Raw genomic sequence first — 14,776 nt, 5'->3', positions numbered from 1 at the left:
GATTACCTTTCTTGCATGAATCATCCACTGTAGTCTACTTGAGAAATGGGATTCAACAGTTTTCAGTGTGAGTCAACAGTATATGGTGGGATTTAATGGAAAAGCCTACTACAGTATAAAAAAACACTTATTTGTTCCAGTGATGTAAAGTAAAAATGAATTGCTACTTAAAGGGGAAGTTCACTCATTTTAACCTCTGGCGTTATTTTCACTCTTGCCGAACTCCTGAAATGTTGTGAGAAAATGTATACTATTTAGGCTACATTTTACTCTACATTTTAACTCTTTACTCTAGTCCACACAAAGTCGAGTACCCACTAAGAAAATTGCGAAATCCTGCTTAGGGGTTAGGTTTAGGGAAACACATACAATTGGGCATAGTGTTAGAACTGGGATTACTTATATGTTTAGGTATTAGGCTACAGGTAAAATTTCAGGTTTGTTGTTAGGGCCAGTTAAGCTTAGCCATAAAGGTTACGTTGAGGTTAAGATTAGGGTGAGGGTTGGGTTTAGGGCTGGGGAATAGGGAACATGGAATTCTGGGTCAGGGTTAAGCCTCTGTTCTGGAAGTCGGACAAACTCTCACTACAGTACTTGGCAAAATACATCCCATTCTGGTAAGGTGACTAATTATTTATTGAAGATTGTATATTCGCACAACATAATCTATAAATAGTTCGGAGGGCATGTATTTTTGATCCACGTGAATTGTTCCAGTAGGGTAACATGGGGAAAAAATCTAATAAAAACGAAAGTTAAGATGAAGTGTTTGAACATGAATTTCACACTTGAAAAGAATTATGGTCTACACTTTTGCCTTTGCATTTGAGAATTGCACTTGTTTTCATTGTTTTGGGGTTATTTTTAAGCATTTTAAACGAAGAGCCATTAGGGAGCCAAATGATCCGGTTCTTTCAGGTGAATGGAGCCAAAAGTACCGGTTCACCAAAAAGACTCAATCAATCAATCAAATGTATTTATAAAGCCCTTTTTACAACAGCAGTTGTCACAAAGTGCTTTTACAAAAAACACCTGGCCTTGAACCACAAGGAACAAACAACAGTAGTGTTGAATTTCAGTGGCTAGGAAAAACTCCCTTAGAAGGACAAAATTTAGGAAGAAACCTAGAGAGGACCCAGGCTCAGAGGGGTGACCAGTCCTCTTCTGGCTCTGCCGGGTGAAATATTAAGAATCGAGTTTGCCCATCACTACTAACAGGCCCGGCATTGTCACCCTACAGAACTACAATGCCCCCCCCCCCCAACGGTTGAAAATGTTTGCATTTTAGATTTTCATGTAACTTTAACACAGATTTATGTATAATAATAAACACATTTTAAGTTGGAATTTCTTAAAACATATATTTTTAATATATATAAACTCATTTTGAAAGACAGGGTTTTAGACCTATCGAATACTAAAACGGGCTGCATTTGTGCAGATTTGAATTGAAGTAGTACGATACGAGTTGCGAGTGGCGAAACTCGACTTTCGTGACAGACCAGACGAAAGTTTCCAGTAGCTACTTTAGAGAAGAGTATGATCTATCATTTGCAACACCAATAGCCAAAATAGACTAAATACAATGTAATTAAACAAAATAGTTGCTTTGCCGATAATTGGGGACGGTGGCAGATAATAGGGGGGTCGTATTTTTTTTTTTAGCTACGTAAGGTGACCAGACATCCCGGTTTGCCCGGGTCTGTCCTGGTATCAATCTCTGTCCCGACAAATATCTATAAAACACTAAATTGTCCCAATTTTCACCACAATAATAACAATACTGTAATTCTTCCACATACGAGTCGGACCCAAACATGCGTGACCAACATGCGTGCATAAGCGCATACATGTGCGCGTGCATTAACGTGTAGCTACACAAGGGTCCCAGTTTGGGGTTTTGAAAATGTGGTCACCCTACAGCTACGTCACTAAGCAACTAGATGAAAATGATAATATTTTCAAAAAAAAATCTGAATTGCCCATTAATGACACGCTAGCTAATGTTTTATGTCTCTAATAATCACAAAACATTTACAACTTGATCAAATTATTAGTCATTACAAGAAGATTTTTCATTGCTTTTGGCTATGCCGATAATAGGGTGTTCTCATAGGGCTGTAGCCTAAATGTCACATTGTCATTGGCCTCTGGTATGGCAGGCCTCTGTAGCCTCTGGTATGGCAGGCCTCTGTAGCCTCTGGTATGGCACGGCTGTTGCCTATGAAATACTCTTTTAGCTTTATAGAGAAATTTACATTTTCAATGCTTCAATACTGTACTTCATTAATTATGGTTGGGAATTTAACTATCTTGCCCTGATCTGCAAATGCAAAGACATGCTTTATTAAGTGACGTGAGTAACAAAGAATGTGTAACTACTGTAGTTAGTGAAAGCTTTCAAATTTGATTGACAGCTGTGTATTTTGCTATTGTATAGCTTATTAAGCCATGCAAGCTAAAATTATTTGCTTTCCGTCCCTCGTGCTGAAGTTACTAATCAATATTTGTAAGAAGGATACCAAATGCCAGTCCAACACGTTTGTTCTAGCGCCAAGTTCATAGGCTAGGCTTTAAAAAATAATGTACTTTCCCAGAAGTCAAGGAAAAAGGTATTCCACTTCAGAAATCTCCCATGAAAACACAATTCTAACACCACCTCTACTAACATTCATAACTTAGTCTATTAAATAAAAAATAAAGTGTTTCATGCAGATCGCTATGGGAAGCTGTACCATGGCAACAGTAAGGCCACATGCCATTCAAGGGGCATAATGAGTACCCCCAACCCACCCACCCATCAATCCCATACTCCCTATCTTCTACGGCCCCTCTGAATGCAATACCACACAGTCACGACCCCCCCCCCCCCCAAGCCACGAGATCCTGTGTGTCCCTTTTCCAGGAAGCCAAAGCTTGGTTGTGCCAAATCACTCCACTGGCCAGCCGCTTGCCCTCAGCAAAGGCACATGATAGTGGGAGCCCAGTAACACCCATATAGCCAAGGACGAGCCAATCTAGACATTTTAGATAAGATATCAACCAGCGACGGGTTGAATGGCTGAGAAAACCTGAGAACAGTGTCTGTTTTTCATACACTTTTCGAATAGTGTACCCAGGGTTGGTGTTGATTTGGTTTCACAAAATGTTTTCAGAAAAACACTCAACCACTCTAAAATTAGATGTGTGTGTGTGTGTGTGTGGTTGTGTGTTTAAACACTTTTATAACTGTGACTGTGCATGGGAACAAGTAGAGAATCCTTTTTTCTACTTGGTACCTGATTATATTAATGACATGCTAAACCCATACTGCACTGTTAGGCCTCTCGGATCAGCTAAAAAAGGACTTCTGGCTGTCCCAGGGTTTAGATTGAAAGTTAAAGGGAACCGGGCCTTTGCCATACTGGCCCCTAGGCTCTGGAACAGCCTACCATGTCAGAGATGCTATGTCAGTGTATTCTTTTATCACTGTGATATATGTATATTTATTTATTTTTACTTTTTTATTAATATTTTTAAACAATATATATGTTTTTATATATATTTATAAAATTATTTTAATGTATTTCTATTTCTACTTTTATTGTGTGTAAAGCACTTATTGTAATTGTACTAGAAAAGCCCTATACAAATGGAATTATTATTTCCACATTATTTCTGTTGCAGCGAGACCCAGGATTGCAGCGATGCAAAGTTTACAAATGCGTCTTTCCATCTGAGAGCCTGCTGTCCATACTGACGAATACACTAATATGTTGGTAACCAACTATGAGAGTACATAACTATAAATATGTTTTCCTGTCTTCTCTAAGATGCAGAAGCAGGAAGTAGAGAAACAAACGTGCCACAGCCAGAGCTCCTAGTCCTGTAGGTGTCTCAAGAATGCATACTGAAACATAGGGGCCCCATTCATTGTAATAGTCAAGATGTATTTCCCCCTTTCCAAATAGTGCAAACATGGACAACCATATACTTCAGAAATAACTGTGGTGTTTTCTCAAAGCATTTCCAAAGGGTAATATACATTTTTCCCTCATTTATGTCTGTGCCTGGGTTTCAAAGGGCTAGGCTTAGCGGCATTTGTCATCGCCTGAAGCCCAGGGGGTGCCCGCTGTACAGAAAAGAGTCCAGGGACAGGTGATTTGCCAGCTGGCTGCCTCCCCCAGGGACCACCTGTATCATCTTACCGTACCCCCAGACATTCCACCAGCTCCTCCTTTATCAGGGTGACTGCCTTCTGGGAATCAGAGGAGTCCCTGGAGCTAACTGATTTTGTCAGATTATACATGGGGCCCCTACATTTTGATAGGAAACAAAGTGTTTAGTCTGGACTGGTACTAAAATAACTATAAAACTCAGTCGCTGGTTTTCTATTAACTTTCCACAACACAGTCCCCTAACATACGACTAACATGCCAGTCCTTAAAACAATTAATGGTTTGACGTTTCTTTCCAGTGAAAACCTGCGTGAATGTTTCACCATCTAGTGGCAGGAGAGTATTCGTGCAGGAAAATACTTTCTATATTTCTCTTCCGCCTGCCAGGAGGTGGTAGTCTTGTGTCACCGACCAGAGAGGCCCTGAGGAAACGGCCGTGGCGGAAACGGCCTGAAACGGATCTTAGGCTAAGAAATACATAGTGACCGTCAACCGGTGGAAGCGGTTACCACCCTGCTCAGGACGGTGTAATCCTCTTCAGTGCATCAGACATACCTGCCATTGCCACCCGACCGAACCTCCAGGCCACCGCGTTAGGGCCTGCTGAAACGTGATCCCATGACCATCAAGCTACCAGCATGTTTTATTCATTTCCTCCGCTGTCACAGTCCTCGACGGAACGGACACATGAGCGTGGCGGCCTGTTCGCCTCCCACTGGAGCTGCGGAGCTGACGGCCTACAGGAAGGGTGAGATCGACCGAGGTCACACGAAACTAGTAAGGATTGTAGAAAGGCAGAGGAAGGGTTTGGTTTAAAAGCTCTATATAATCTCTATTTTTATTATTCTGTGTCGATATTGTAAAAGACAGGTGTCAGTTTATTTTTATATTTTTTTTATCTTTGTCTCCTAATTATTTGTAACATTGTTTGGGCACCTTCGGGTCAAACAGAGCATTGAAAATAAGACACAGTGAGATAAAGGTGTAGGAAACAACTGAAGTGTACGTCCCCTGAGGGGAAATATGCATTACTATTCAAAAAAGTCCTGTCAATAATTAATGTGCGAACAGTTTACGGTATACAATTACTGGTGGAGAGCGGTCAGAGAATCAGGAGCCATAGCGTTGTCCTTCTGGTCGGTGTGTTGCGCAGTACAGGTAATGGTCAAAGATGTCGGAGGAAAGGCAGCGTTCCCTTTCTACCTCTGGAGAGGCCCTCTACCTGGTCCTGGGCCTTGACAAGACCTGTTCACCGGACGATATCAAGAAGTCCTACAGGTAAACACATACTCAACCCGCTCATTGACCTGCATGCTTGGTTTTGCTTGTGGGGAAACCCCACACACCGACAAACCAGGAAAACAATGGACGACCTGGTGCCTTTGGGGAAGAATTTGGTCTGCGTATCGTACACACGTTTAATCCGTTCAACTGTAAATACTACTAGGGGTTTTTTCCCCACCAGAGCATCGATCTGTGTCCTTGCTACATGCAAAGAACAAACAAATGCCGCCACAGAGCAGATGGTTCCCCTCGCTGTACTCTGCTCAGACCTTGCGTCTGTCTGTGTGTGCGTGCGTGTGCGTGCGTGCGTGTGTTTGTTTGTTCATGTGTGGGTGTAATCTGATGTATGCCCCAAAACCCCTTGGGACATGTACAACCCTAAAATTAGGAAGGCAGCCCCCCTTTTATGTATGTCAATCAGGACCTGATTGGTGCAGTTGAAGAGAAGGATGGACGTCCTACAACATAGACAGCTGCTGGTCAAAACCCTCTGGTCTCAATATTCAATTTGTCTCTGGTTATTGTTTCCTGAATTATTATATTATTATGCCAGGGGTCTTTGCCGCTTTATCCAGATTATTGACACTTAGCTCTAAGCCAAGCCAATGTAAATGAAATGCTGCAATGTAATTCCGCATTTGAGTGTAGATTTTGTTCAGGTAAAAAATTGTTGTAATCCTATAATCTACATTTCAATCAAAGCATGTCCCGCTTCATTTTCTACCTTTACTTCTATCATTTCACCAATGCATTTCCCTTACAGGCCCTCTAATATTTAAGAAGTTGGAATCTAATGACTTATAACATAAATTAACTTCAGACTCATTCAGACGCTACCCCCAATTAGTTCCTAATTGGTCAAATTATTCGCTTTCAGGAGCCATCCAAATGGTTAGTGTTTGAACAGCCCATGTTTGTTGTTAATGAATATGTAATCAGCAGTGTTTTCAGAACCTGTTGGCATCATTAAAAATGAACAAGCAGACGTTCTTCAGAGCGTTGTGAAATGTTGATGACAAACAATTTTACAGCAAAATAGGAGCATGAGGGCAAAAAACCTGTCTCTAGTTATAATAACATTGTGAAATCTGTCTTTATAGAACCAGTCTCCATTCGGGTTCTATACAGAACCGTAAATGGTTCTGGATAGCCTCAAAATGTGTTGTAAACATAGTGAAACCCTTTATGCTATATAGAACATAAACCTTCAAGAGCATTTCATTTTTGGGCAGGGGGGGTTGTTTAAATATAAACTTTAAAATATGGCTCCACATTCAGGATTCTGCTGTGGTACCAAGTAACATAAAAGTCAAAGAAACCCTTTCTGGTTCTATTGAACAGAAAAACAATGTTGTGTGGAAACAGTGTTTTGAAATAATATGTCAGCCTCCTACAGAAAGCATTAGACCATCTAAAATCATTAAGTAACAAGACAGCAACAATGAAAAGGACATTTCTGTTAGCTTTTCCTTCTGGGACTCCATCATCTTTTCAAATTTGACATTTTCTTCTTCTTGCTAATCTGTTGTCTTTGTTTTTCTGTTCAGAAAGCTTGCCTTGAAATATCACCCGGACAAGAACCCGGAGAACCCGGATGCCACAGATAAGTTTAAGGAGCTCAATAATGCCCACTCAGTCCTGTCAGACACCTCCAAGCGGAACATATACGACAGCTATGGCTCCCTCGGTCTGTACGTGGCGCAGCAGTTTGGAGAGGAGAACGTCAATGCATATTTTATGCTCTCCAGTTGGTGGGCAAAGGTGGGTTTCAACAGGTGGAAACAGAGTGTGTGTGTGTGTTGTGTGAGTGAGAGTGTGTGTGTGTCTGTGTGTGTCAGCTGGTTTCACTGTACAGTTTACTTGAGGAGAATGAACCAGGAGAATGCAAGACGATGACAATGCGATTTTTGCAAATGATGCTCTGGTTTCATGCTCTGGTTTCAGAGTAGACGTTAAGCTTGGGGCTAGCATCAGTGTTAGGGTTAGAGATAGTCCAACCAATATCCGCGCATGTGTGTGTGTTTGTGTGTGTGTCCATGTATTATTAGTAAATGGTCCCCCCCCCCCATAGGGGCTATTCGCTGTCTGCGGCTTATTGACAGGCTGTTACTTCTGCTGCTGCCTCTGCTGCTGCTTCAACTGTTGTTGTGGGAGGTGCAAACCCATCGGCCCGGTGGGCGAGGAACCAGACACCTACGTGTCCCCTGAGGACCTGGAGGAGCAGATCCGAACAGACGCGGAGACAGGTGAGAGGCGCAGAGGCCCTGGCGCTCAGCGGGGTTTGATGAGCTACCGGTGGGTGAACTAAAGATCCACAAGCTTACTTGCATGGCTCACAAGCCCGAGGCCAAATGCTGGCGGTCCGTGATATTCGCCGCTGATGGATTGAGCATTGCTTGGAAATGGCGCAGAAGCTTCTGGATCTTTAGCACCAGATATATCCAATTTGTCGGAGAAATGTCGGATGTGCAACCACTGCCCTAAAATGAACAGATGTGATGTATTTATAGCAGATGTTTGGATATGATAGATTGATTCAGTGGTAGTTAGTAGTGGGAGGTGGGGTGTGTATTTTTTTTTCTTGATGTCTGCTGCAGTTCTGCAACATAACTGATAATTACTGCCTCTGAGTCATCTCTCCAAATGTGTTTCTATAGCAGTTATTTTGATCTCATGAAAAAAAGAGCAACAATCGCCTTTGTTTCAGGCACTTGCGGCAAAGTCACAGCCATTCTGGGAAGAGGATTTAAAAGGCCCACTGTGTTTGGCTTCGGAACGCGTTGATTAAGATGATGCGTGTACAGTGAGCCTTTATCAGTATGAGTAAAACCTTTTACTGCAGGCATGGCCAAGGTTAATCGAACTGAGGGGATTTTACAAACAACCCAGGCTTATTCAGTTTTCTCAGCACTAGGCAGGCAGATGTGCACAGACAGGCCCCAGGAGGGTCTTGAGTCCCTGCCCTTTGCCCCCCAGACCCAGCAAGTGCCCTTTTTGCCCACCGGTCATCAGTGGCTGCATTCAATCTGGATTCTATCTGCATTCACGCGTCATTCGCTCAGACAGGAATGCGTAATGCGCATCACAGTAGCTGCTGGCTGCATATATCCGAGGAGCCCGTCATTTTTGCCAATGCCCCTTTGAAAGGGCTATGCATGGCCCTGATGCTGGTTGCCAAAAGAGCCACAGGAAGCAGGAGTCAGGAGGCTAGATGTTGGTGTCAACAGAAACAGCTGTACCATAGGGTGACTAATTTCTTAGTTGCTGTGCGACATTAAAAAAAACAAACCGAGGAACTTATCTTACCCTCTCCAGATGCCGACGACGTTCCCATAGTACAGCAGCCAACCAACGTGAGCGAGAAGACTGGCCTCATAGGTGGAGGGCGACAAACCTACACCTGACAATGTCATAGGACTGTTGATGTCATAGGGATTTATTTATTTGGCGTGGGGACATCTCAGAAGGGTTTTGTTTCACCCTCTGACTGCAGTTTGTAAAATTCTGAATGAGTGTTTGTTTTGCGCAATGTTTTTTTGTTGTTGTTTGTTATTTGGGGATTCGGAAACAAAGGACAAATGAATCAACTTCTACTGCCCAGCAGGGTTTTTGTAAAAAGCTGAGGAGCTCGACTGTAAAAAATGTACAGATCATTCAATTCTTAGAAAGAGTTCTGGATTGATCATACAAAAGGATAGTTTTAACCAAGTTTTTCAGCAAAACGAGAAGTTTTTTTTTAAGGTACGATTGTTGAAACAGCTCACAAGTCAAATGCAAGCCTATAAATTAAATAATTTAATGTAACATTTTATCTGGTAAGTAATAACGTAATATAATGTTTGCAACTGTTATACTCATAAAGGATACACATGGCGAGGAGTGGCTTACCGGTGACCACGCCCCTAGCAGGGATCAAACCGTGGGGAATTTCATTCACTCCCATTTAACTATCCTCACTTTCATGTGTGGTCCACAACAAACTACTAACACTGACAAAAATAAACGATAATAACTTTTTTGATTATCAAAAAAAGAAGTTGACAATGACCCAAATGTTTAGAATTACACCAAATAAAATACACAGTTATGAGTAATGTCGCCAATTAAACATGGGATTAAATTAAGTACCACATACCAATACCGTACTCCTGGCATGGTCACGTTAATCTAAGCCTTGCCTTGTGTGTCCATAAAGGGTACATGCCATTAATGTTTCATTCCAAAAACGGATGGATTTAGCTGCCCTGTAAAAATGTGTCGTTGAAGTTGTCCTATGAACAAATAAAGTATTGAATTTATGAAATCTTACTTTAACGTCTATTTAACTTGTTTAACAACATTTGAACATGATACATGGTACGATTGTACAAACAATCGGAAGAAAAAAAAATCCTCCTTCGAGCCGGATTTGAACCAGCGACCTAAGGATCGCTATTCAACCTCTACAGTCCTCCGCTCTACCAACTGAGCTATCGAAGGGGAGATATTAACACGGTCACCAGCAACCGCTTTTATACATGGTTGTGTAAATAAGTTTGGCGGTTACTTTATGGTTAATATTATACTATTTGGTGGTCAAGTATATGTAATTAAACTACATTATATCGATTACACATGTATAAGTTCTGAACAAGATATATGTCACATTTTCAAACGCATAGGGCCTACTCAGCTCGCCTTAGAGCCATGTCAAAGACGCTAGGACAGTTTGTATACAGTACCTGACAGATCCGATGAGAAACGTGGGCATGTTTTAATTCGAGGACACTAACAACATCGTAAATTCCAGGCAGTTTAAGTACTGCATGTACATTCAAAACGGTATTGACTTGAAATGCTATGGGTCATAATCCCCATAAATCTTAGCGGCAAAACTTGCAAACGTCTTTTTGCGTTTTATTTTTCATAAAAACAATGTAAGCTTAAACGAAACACAGATCTTGGATACCCAGAAGTGAATCTAAAATCTCTCATGGAATAAATTTATAGATTAATGCGAAAACACCGACATTCAGATTTCACGGATAGGTTATACAATATTATATATAGTCTAATCGAGAGCTTCCGTTAGTCATCTTAATGCGCAGTTCTCCACAGAAGCGTATATGGGGAATTAGCTCAAATGGTAGAGCGCTCGCTTAGCATGCGAGAGGTAGCGGGATCGATGCCCGCATTCTCCAAGTACCTTTTTTACCCTCTTGAAATTAACCGTTTATACGTTCCTAGAATTCATACTATCCATTTCAAGGGATAATACGTGTTCATCGGTGTACCAATATCTTTCTTTCTACCAAAGCGTATGCGTTGCAAATAGTATGTTATTTTTGGGGTTTTGCCCCAAAACAACTCACCCCCAAACACGTGTGTTGTGAATGTATAGTTACATAAGGTTAACAGTTTTCGACACAGCTTTATACCACATGGGATAAACTTTTCGGTTACGTTGGCCTTCGAGGGATCCTGAGCCCCAACTAGTATCAGTTTCATATATGGGCAAGTAAACAGCAACCTTTGAAGTTAAGCTTTCTAAAAACAGCTCTGACACCAGGCTGAGCCGCCAGTCAAGGGACCAAGCGATATTATGTGAAACAGTTTACTGGAGCGACCCCGGGCGTACTTATCAACTTCACTTTGAAATAAGCGGCTTGGACGTTATAATGCCGAATTAACTTGCTAATTTATTTGAGACTTGTGACCCTATTTTAACGTCTTAACGGAGTGTGCGAATCGTAAGAAAAACCAATGGACAACCTGGAGAAGCAGCTGATTTGTCCCATCTGCCTGGAAATTTTTACCAAACCAGTGGTCATTTTACCGTGTCAACACAACTTCTGTCGAAAGTGTGCCAATGACACATTTCAGGTAAAGGAAGCATTCTTTCAACGCTTGAATATTGCGTATTGGAATGTAGGATGGTATAAAATCAGTTCTGGTAGACCTATCGATTCATATAAGGACCTTCTATATAAGTACACGATATTGTTACATCATTTTGTGCTTGCAGTGTTGTTGCCATTTTACACCTTGTGTTTACTTCAGCCAATTTAGTTAGCCTCAAATGTGATTTTTAAACGAAGTAGTAGGCGGGATAGGCCATTGCATTTGGTATGAGCCTACATTGTTATATTATATAATTACTTATCACGTTTAGGCCCCCAACCAATACCTCCCAACCAGAGGGGGGTCAGTGACGTCTGGTGGCCGTTTCCGCTGCCCGTCCTGCAGGCACGAGGTGGTCCTGGACCGGCATGGTGTCTACGGCCTCCAGAGGAACCTGCTGGTGGAGAACATCATCGACATGTTCAAACAGGAGCCCCCCAGGTGATTCAGTCGGATACTATATTACTCCAAAGTAAACCAACTGAGTTGTGTGAACCGAGGAGACAACTTGGGTGGGAAACTCTTTTCTCCTTGTACTCACAGGCTACAGAGTACAGCTGTACTAGTTTATGAAATAGTAACTATTAAAGAAGTATCCACTGCCTGAGAATCATATAACCACCACAATCTTCCCTAGCGGAGATCAGTGTTGGTTGTTACATTTACTATTTACAGTGCTGTGTAATCCTTTTAAAGGGGAATAATGGAAAATATGGGAAATGTGTCTAGTGTCTAGGTTTACAAATCCATTTGAATTGTAGTTTGACCTTCTGTGTGTCAGTCTCTCACTCATGGAGAGCCGGGTCACACTAGATTGAGAGCGACTACACCAAGGTGATGGCCTCCTATTTTGCGCTTGTGCAGCTGAAGGAACTGGATATTCAGAGTTCCCTTCCCAGTAGACATGAATACATTTGGAAAATATAGAAAAAAAAAATTGGAAATATTTCATACGGAATGCACATTGGAAAAAAACATTGCAGAGACGTCAAAATGGAATATTGATGGCTGTCCGACACATAAATAATATAACTATTTTATGCATGTAGTAGGAACCCCAGGAAAATGCTACAACCCCAGGAAAATGCTCCACTGTAGAGTGATCTACAGTGGATATAAAAAGTCTACACACCCCTGTTAAAATGCCAGGTTCTTGTAATGTAAAAGAATGATACAAAGATAAATCATTGTCAGAACTTTTTCCACCTTTAATGTGACCTATAACATGAAGGGTTAGGGTTACTGTTCATAATTCCCTCCACCCTGTTCCAGCTGATGAAAAACAGCCCCAAAGCATGATGCTGCCACCACCATGCTTCACTGTGGGTATGGTGTCCTTTTTGCGCCAAACATACCTTTTGGAATTAGGCCAAAAAGTTCAACCTTGGTTTCATCAGACCATAACATCAGATAGAGGAAACTGCAAAAGGTCCGTTAAAGACTGTGCCCACATATCCCTTACTTCCAGCCCTCAATCTCCAATCTTGACCTATCTGTGGGTACATGCTAACACCACAGATACACTACAAGCATCACGTTCCTTTGCCATCAGCATTACTTCCAAGTGACATTGCAAATCAATTTTTTTCCTTCATACTTTCATTCACAAAACAGGGTGAACGTGCGTGACAGCCATCGAGAATGGCACGCAACGCGAGTAGTATGGTTGTTGTTTGTTTCAAAGGAGGCATTGCTTAATGGTTAACCGCTGTTAATACATTTGACGCTCAATAGCTCTAGTAGTCAATGTAACGTGAACTTAAGCATTGTGTACATTATGTTGAAAATTAAGACACCTTCGCTAATGTAAAAAGTTTATTGAGGAAGATCGTGCTGAAAAAAATTCACCAATAGCTGATGTCACAAAATATGTTGGGATATTTTAGTGTCAAGAGCCATAAAACACGATGTCAACAGCCTGGGAAAGTTGTTTGTAATATTGCTAAGCTAGCTACCTAAATGGCTAGCATTAGCATGGTTAGGTGGTCGTGAGCATATAGGGTGTGGCTGCGAGAGTAGAGGTGGGGCATGCGTGGCATCACCTAAGTGGTCAATGATGACATATGACATACATTTTTGTGAATCAATATGTTCTTGGTATAAGGCATTATGGAATCAGTGAAATTATTGTTATACTCTATGATTCACTAAACAGCCACAATAAAAGAGCACTAACGTCCAGTTTCAAATCTTGAGATGGGCTTACTTGGAATGCCTTTGGGCTTAGAGGCTTGTTGAATGATAAATTGGTTTAGTCGTGGTCCTTGCCAAACAGTTGATTTTAGTTTTGGGCACTGACCATATTGTAGTTTTTTGAGTGTCTCTCTCCTCTACTTCCTTAGCCATCACCTGTCCTTTTTCCTGAGCAACACAACCAAAAACGACTATTAGCCTAATATAAACTCATAGTGGTAGTGAATGCTCATTAATGCTGTGATCAAAATTAAATCACATGAATAATCTATTTGTGTTTTGCATAAATTTGTTTATACAAATGCCAATGCTTACCTATCGAATTATTATATTGGTTCACTTCTTAAAAACTTTTATTCCTTCAAATTAACTGCAACATATTTAGAAGGTTGGTCACAAACTACAAAAAAACAAACATAATACTGTATAATAGTAATATGATCATGAAAATCATAACTATTAGGATTTCTATCCTCACTACTGCTGTCTTTGCATTTCAGTTGCACATGCACCTTGTACATTCAATTTGCCTCTAAGCACTTTTTTGAACTGCCATCGTGCTTGCATTTTTACAGTTGTTACATATGCATGTCTACCTCAGGGACCTCTTTGCTGCTGTCTCTGCATCTCAGTTGCACATGCTACCTTTCTCATTAAATTTGCCTCAATTGCATCTCTAGAATACCATTTAAAATTGCCATTTGTACCCTAACAACTATTATCCCACTTGTAACATCCACTATACTTAATACTTTCTGCCCTCCTCTATTTGCCTTAATTGCACATTTAGTCTTGTTTTTTGTACTGCATTTGCCTTCATTGCACATCGATACATCCCACTTGTTATGTACATATATTTACAAACCCGATTCCAAAAAAGATGGGATACTGTACAAATTGTGAGTAAAAAAGGAATGGAATGATTTACAAATCTCATAAACTTATATTTAATTCACAATAAAATATAGATAACATATCGAATGTTGAAAGTGAGACATTTTGTAATGTCATGCCAAATATTGGCTCATTTTGGATTTCATGAGAGCTACACATTCCAAAAAAGTTGGGACAGGTAGCAATAAGTGGCCGGAAAGGTTAAATGTACAGATAAGGAACAGCTGGAGGACCAATTTGCAACTTATTATGTCAATTGGCAACATGATTGGGTATAAAAAGAGCCTCTCAGAGTGGCAGTGTCTCTCAGAAGTCAAGATGGGCAGAGGATCACCAATTCCCCCAATGCTGCGGCAAAAAATAGTGGA

At 41.0% G+C, this 14,776-nt stretch overlaps 2 protein-coding genes and 1 non-coding gene across 7 annotated transcripts in view; 2 read left to right on the top strand and 1 right to left on the bottom strand.

Annotated features, from left to right (window-relative positions):
* The first annotated feature begins 4,561 nt into the window (after positions 1–4,561).
* On the top strand, positions 4,562–9,701 carry dnajc5b (DnaJ (Hsp40) homolog, subfamily C, member 5 beta). Of its 4 annotated transcripts, none has more exons than XM_010885890.5 (5): positions 4,562–4,905; positions 5,311–5,435; positions 6,989–7,202; positions 7,513–7,687; positions 8,757–9,701. In XM_010885890.5, exons 2-5 carry the CDS (start codon positions 5,329–5,331, stop codon positions 8,843–8,845), a joined length of 585 nt encoding a protein of 194 aa, XP_010884192.1. In that variant the 5' UTR covers positions 4,562–4,905; positions 5,311–5,328; the 3' UTR covers positions 8,846–9,701. The 4 variants fall into 4 exon arrangements, with proteins under 4 accessions (XP_010884192.1, XP_019897213.2, XP_010884189.1 ...); XM_020041654.3 differs by having other exon boundaries at positions 4,562–4,934; positions 7,544–7,687; XM_010885887.5 differs by having other exon boundaries at positions 4,562–4,934.
* A 133-nt stretch (positions 9,702–9,834) lies between these two features.
* On the bottom strand, positions 9,835–9,920 carry trnay-gua. Its single transcript is given in 2 exon segments — positions 9,835–9,870; positions 9,884–9,920. It is a non-coding gene; the product is annotated as a tRNA-Tyr (tRNA).
* Positions 9,921–10,836: 916 nt separating this feature from the next.
* The window catches only part of trim55b (tripartite motif containing 55b), a 9,549-nt gene continuing 5,609 nt past the window's right edge, over positions 10,837–14,776 (top strand). The window contains exons 1-2 of one of the 2 annotated variants that reach the window (XM_020041563.3): positions 10,837–11,303; positions 11,593–11,762. In XM_020041563.3, the coding sequence (XP_019897122.2) occupies positions 11,184–11,303; positions 11,593–11,762 (290 nt within the window). In that variant the 5' untranslated portion in view covers positions 10,837–11,183. The remainder of the gene's footprint in view (positions 11,304–11,592; positions 11,763–14,776) is intronic. The other variant, XM_010885885.4, reaches the window with a different exon arrangement.

This window comes from Esox lucius, chromosome 21 (genome assembly GCF_011004845.1).
Source record: "Esox lucius isolate fEsoLuc1 chromosome 21, fEsoLuc1.pri, whole genome shotgun sequence".
NCBI classification, from domain to species: Eukaryota; Metazoa; Chordata; class Actinopteri; order Esociformes; family Esocidae; genus Esox; species Esox lucius.
Note: the sequence above shows the minus strand (reverse complement) of the source record. Positions and strands in the feature narration are given on the sequence as shown.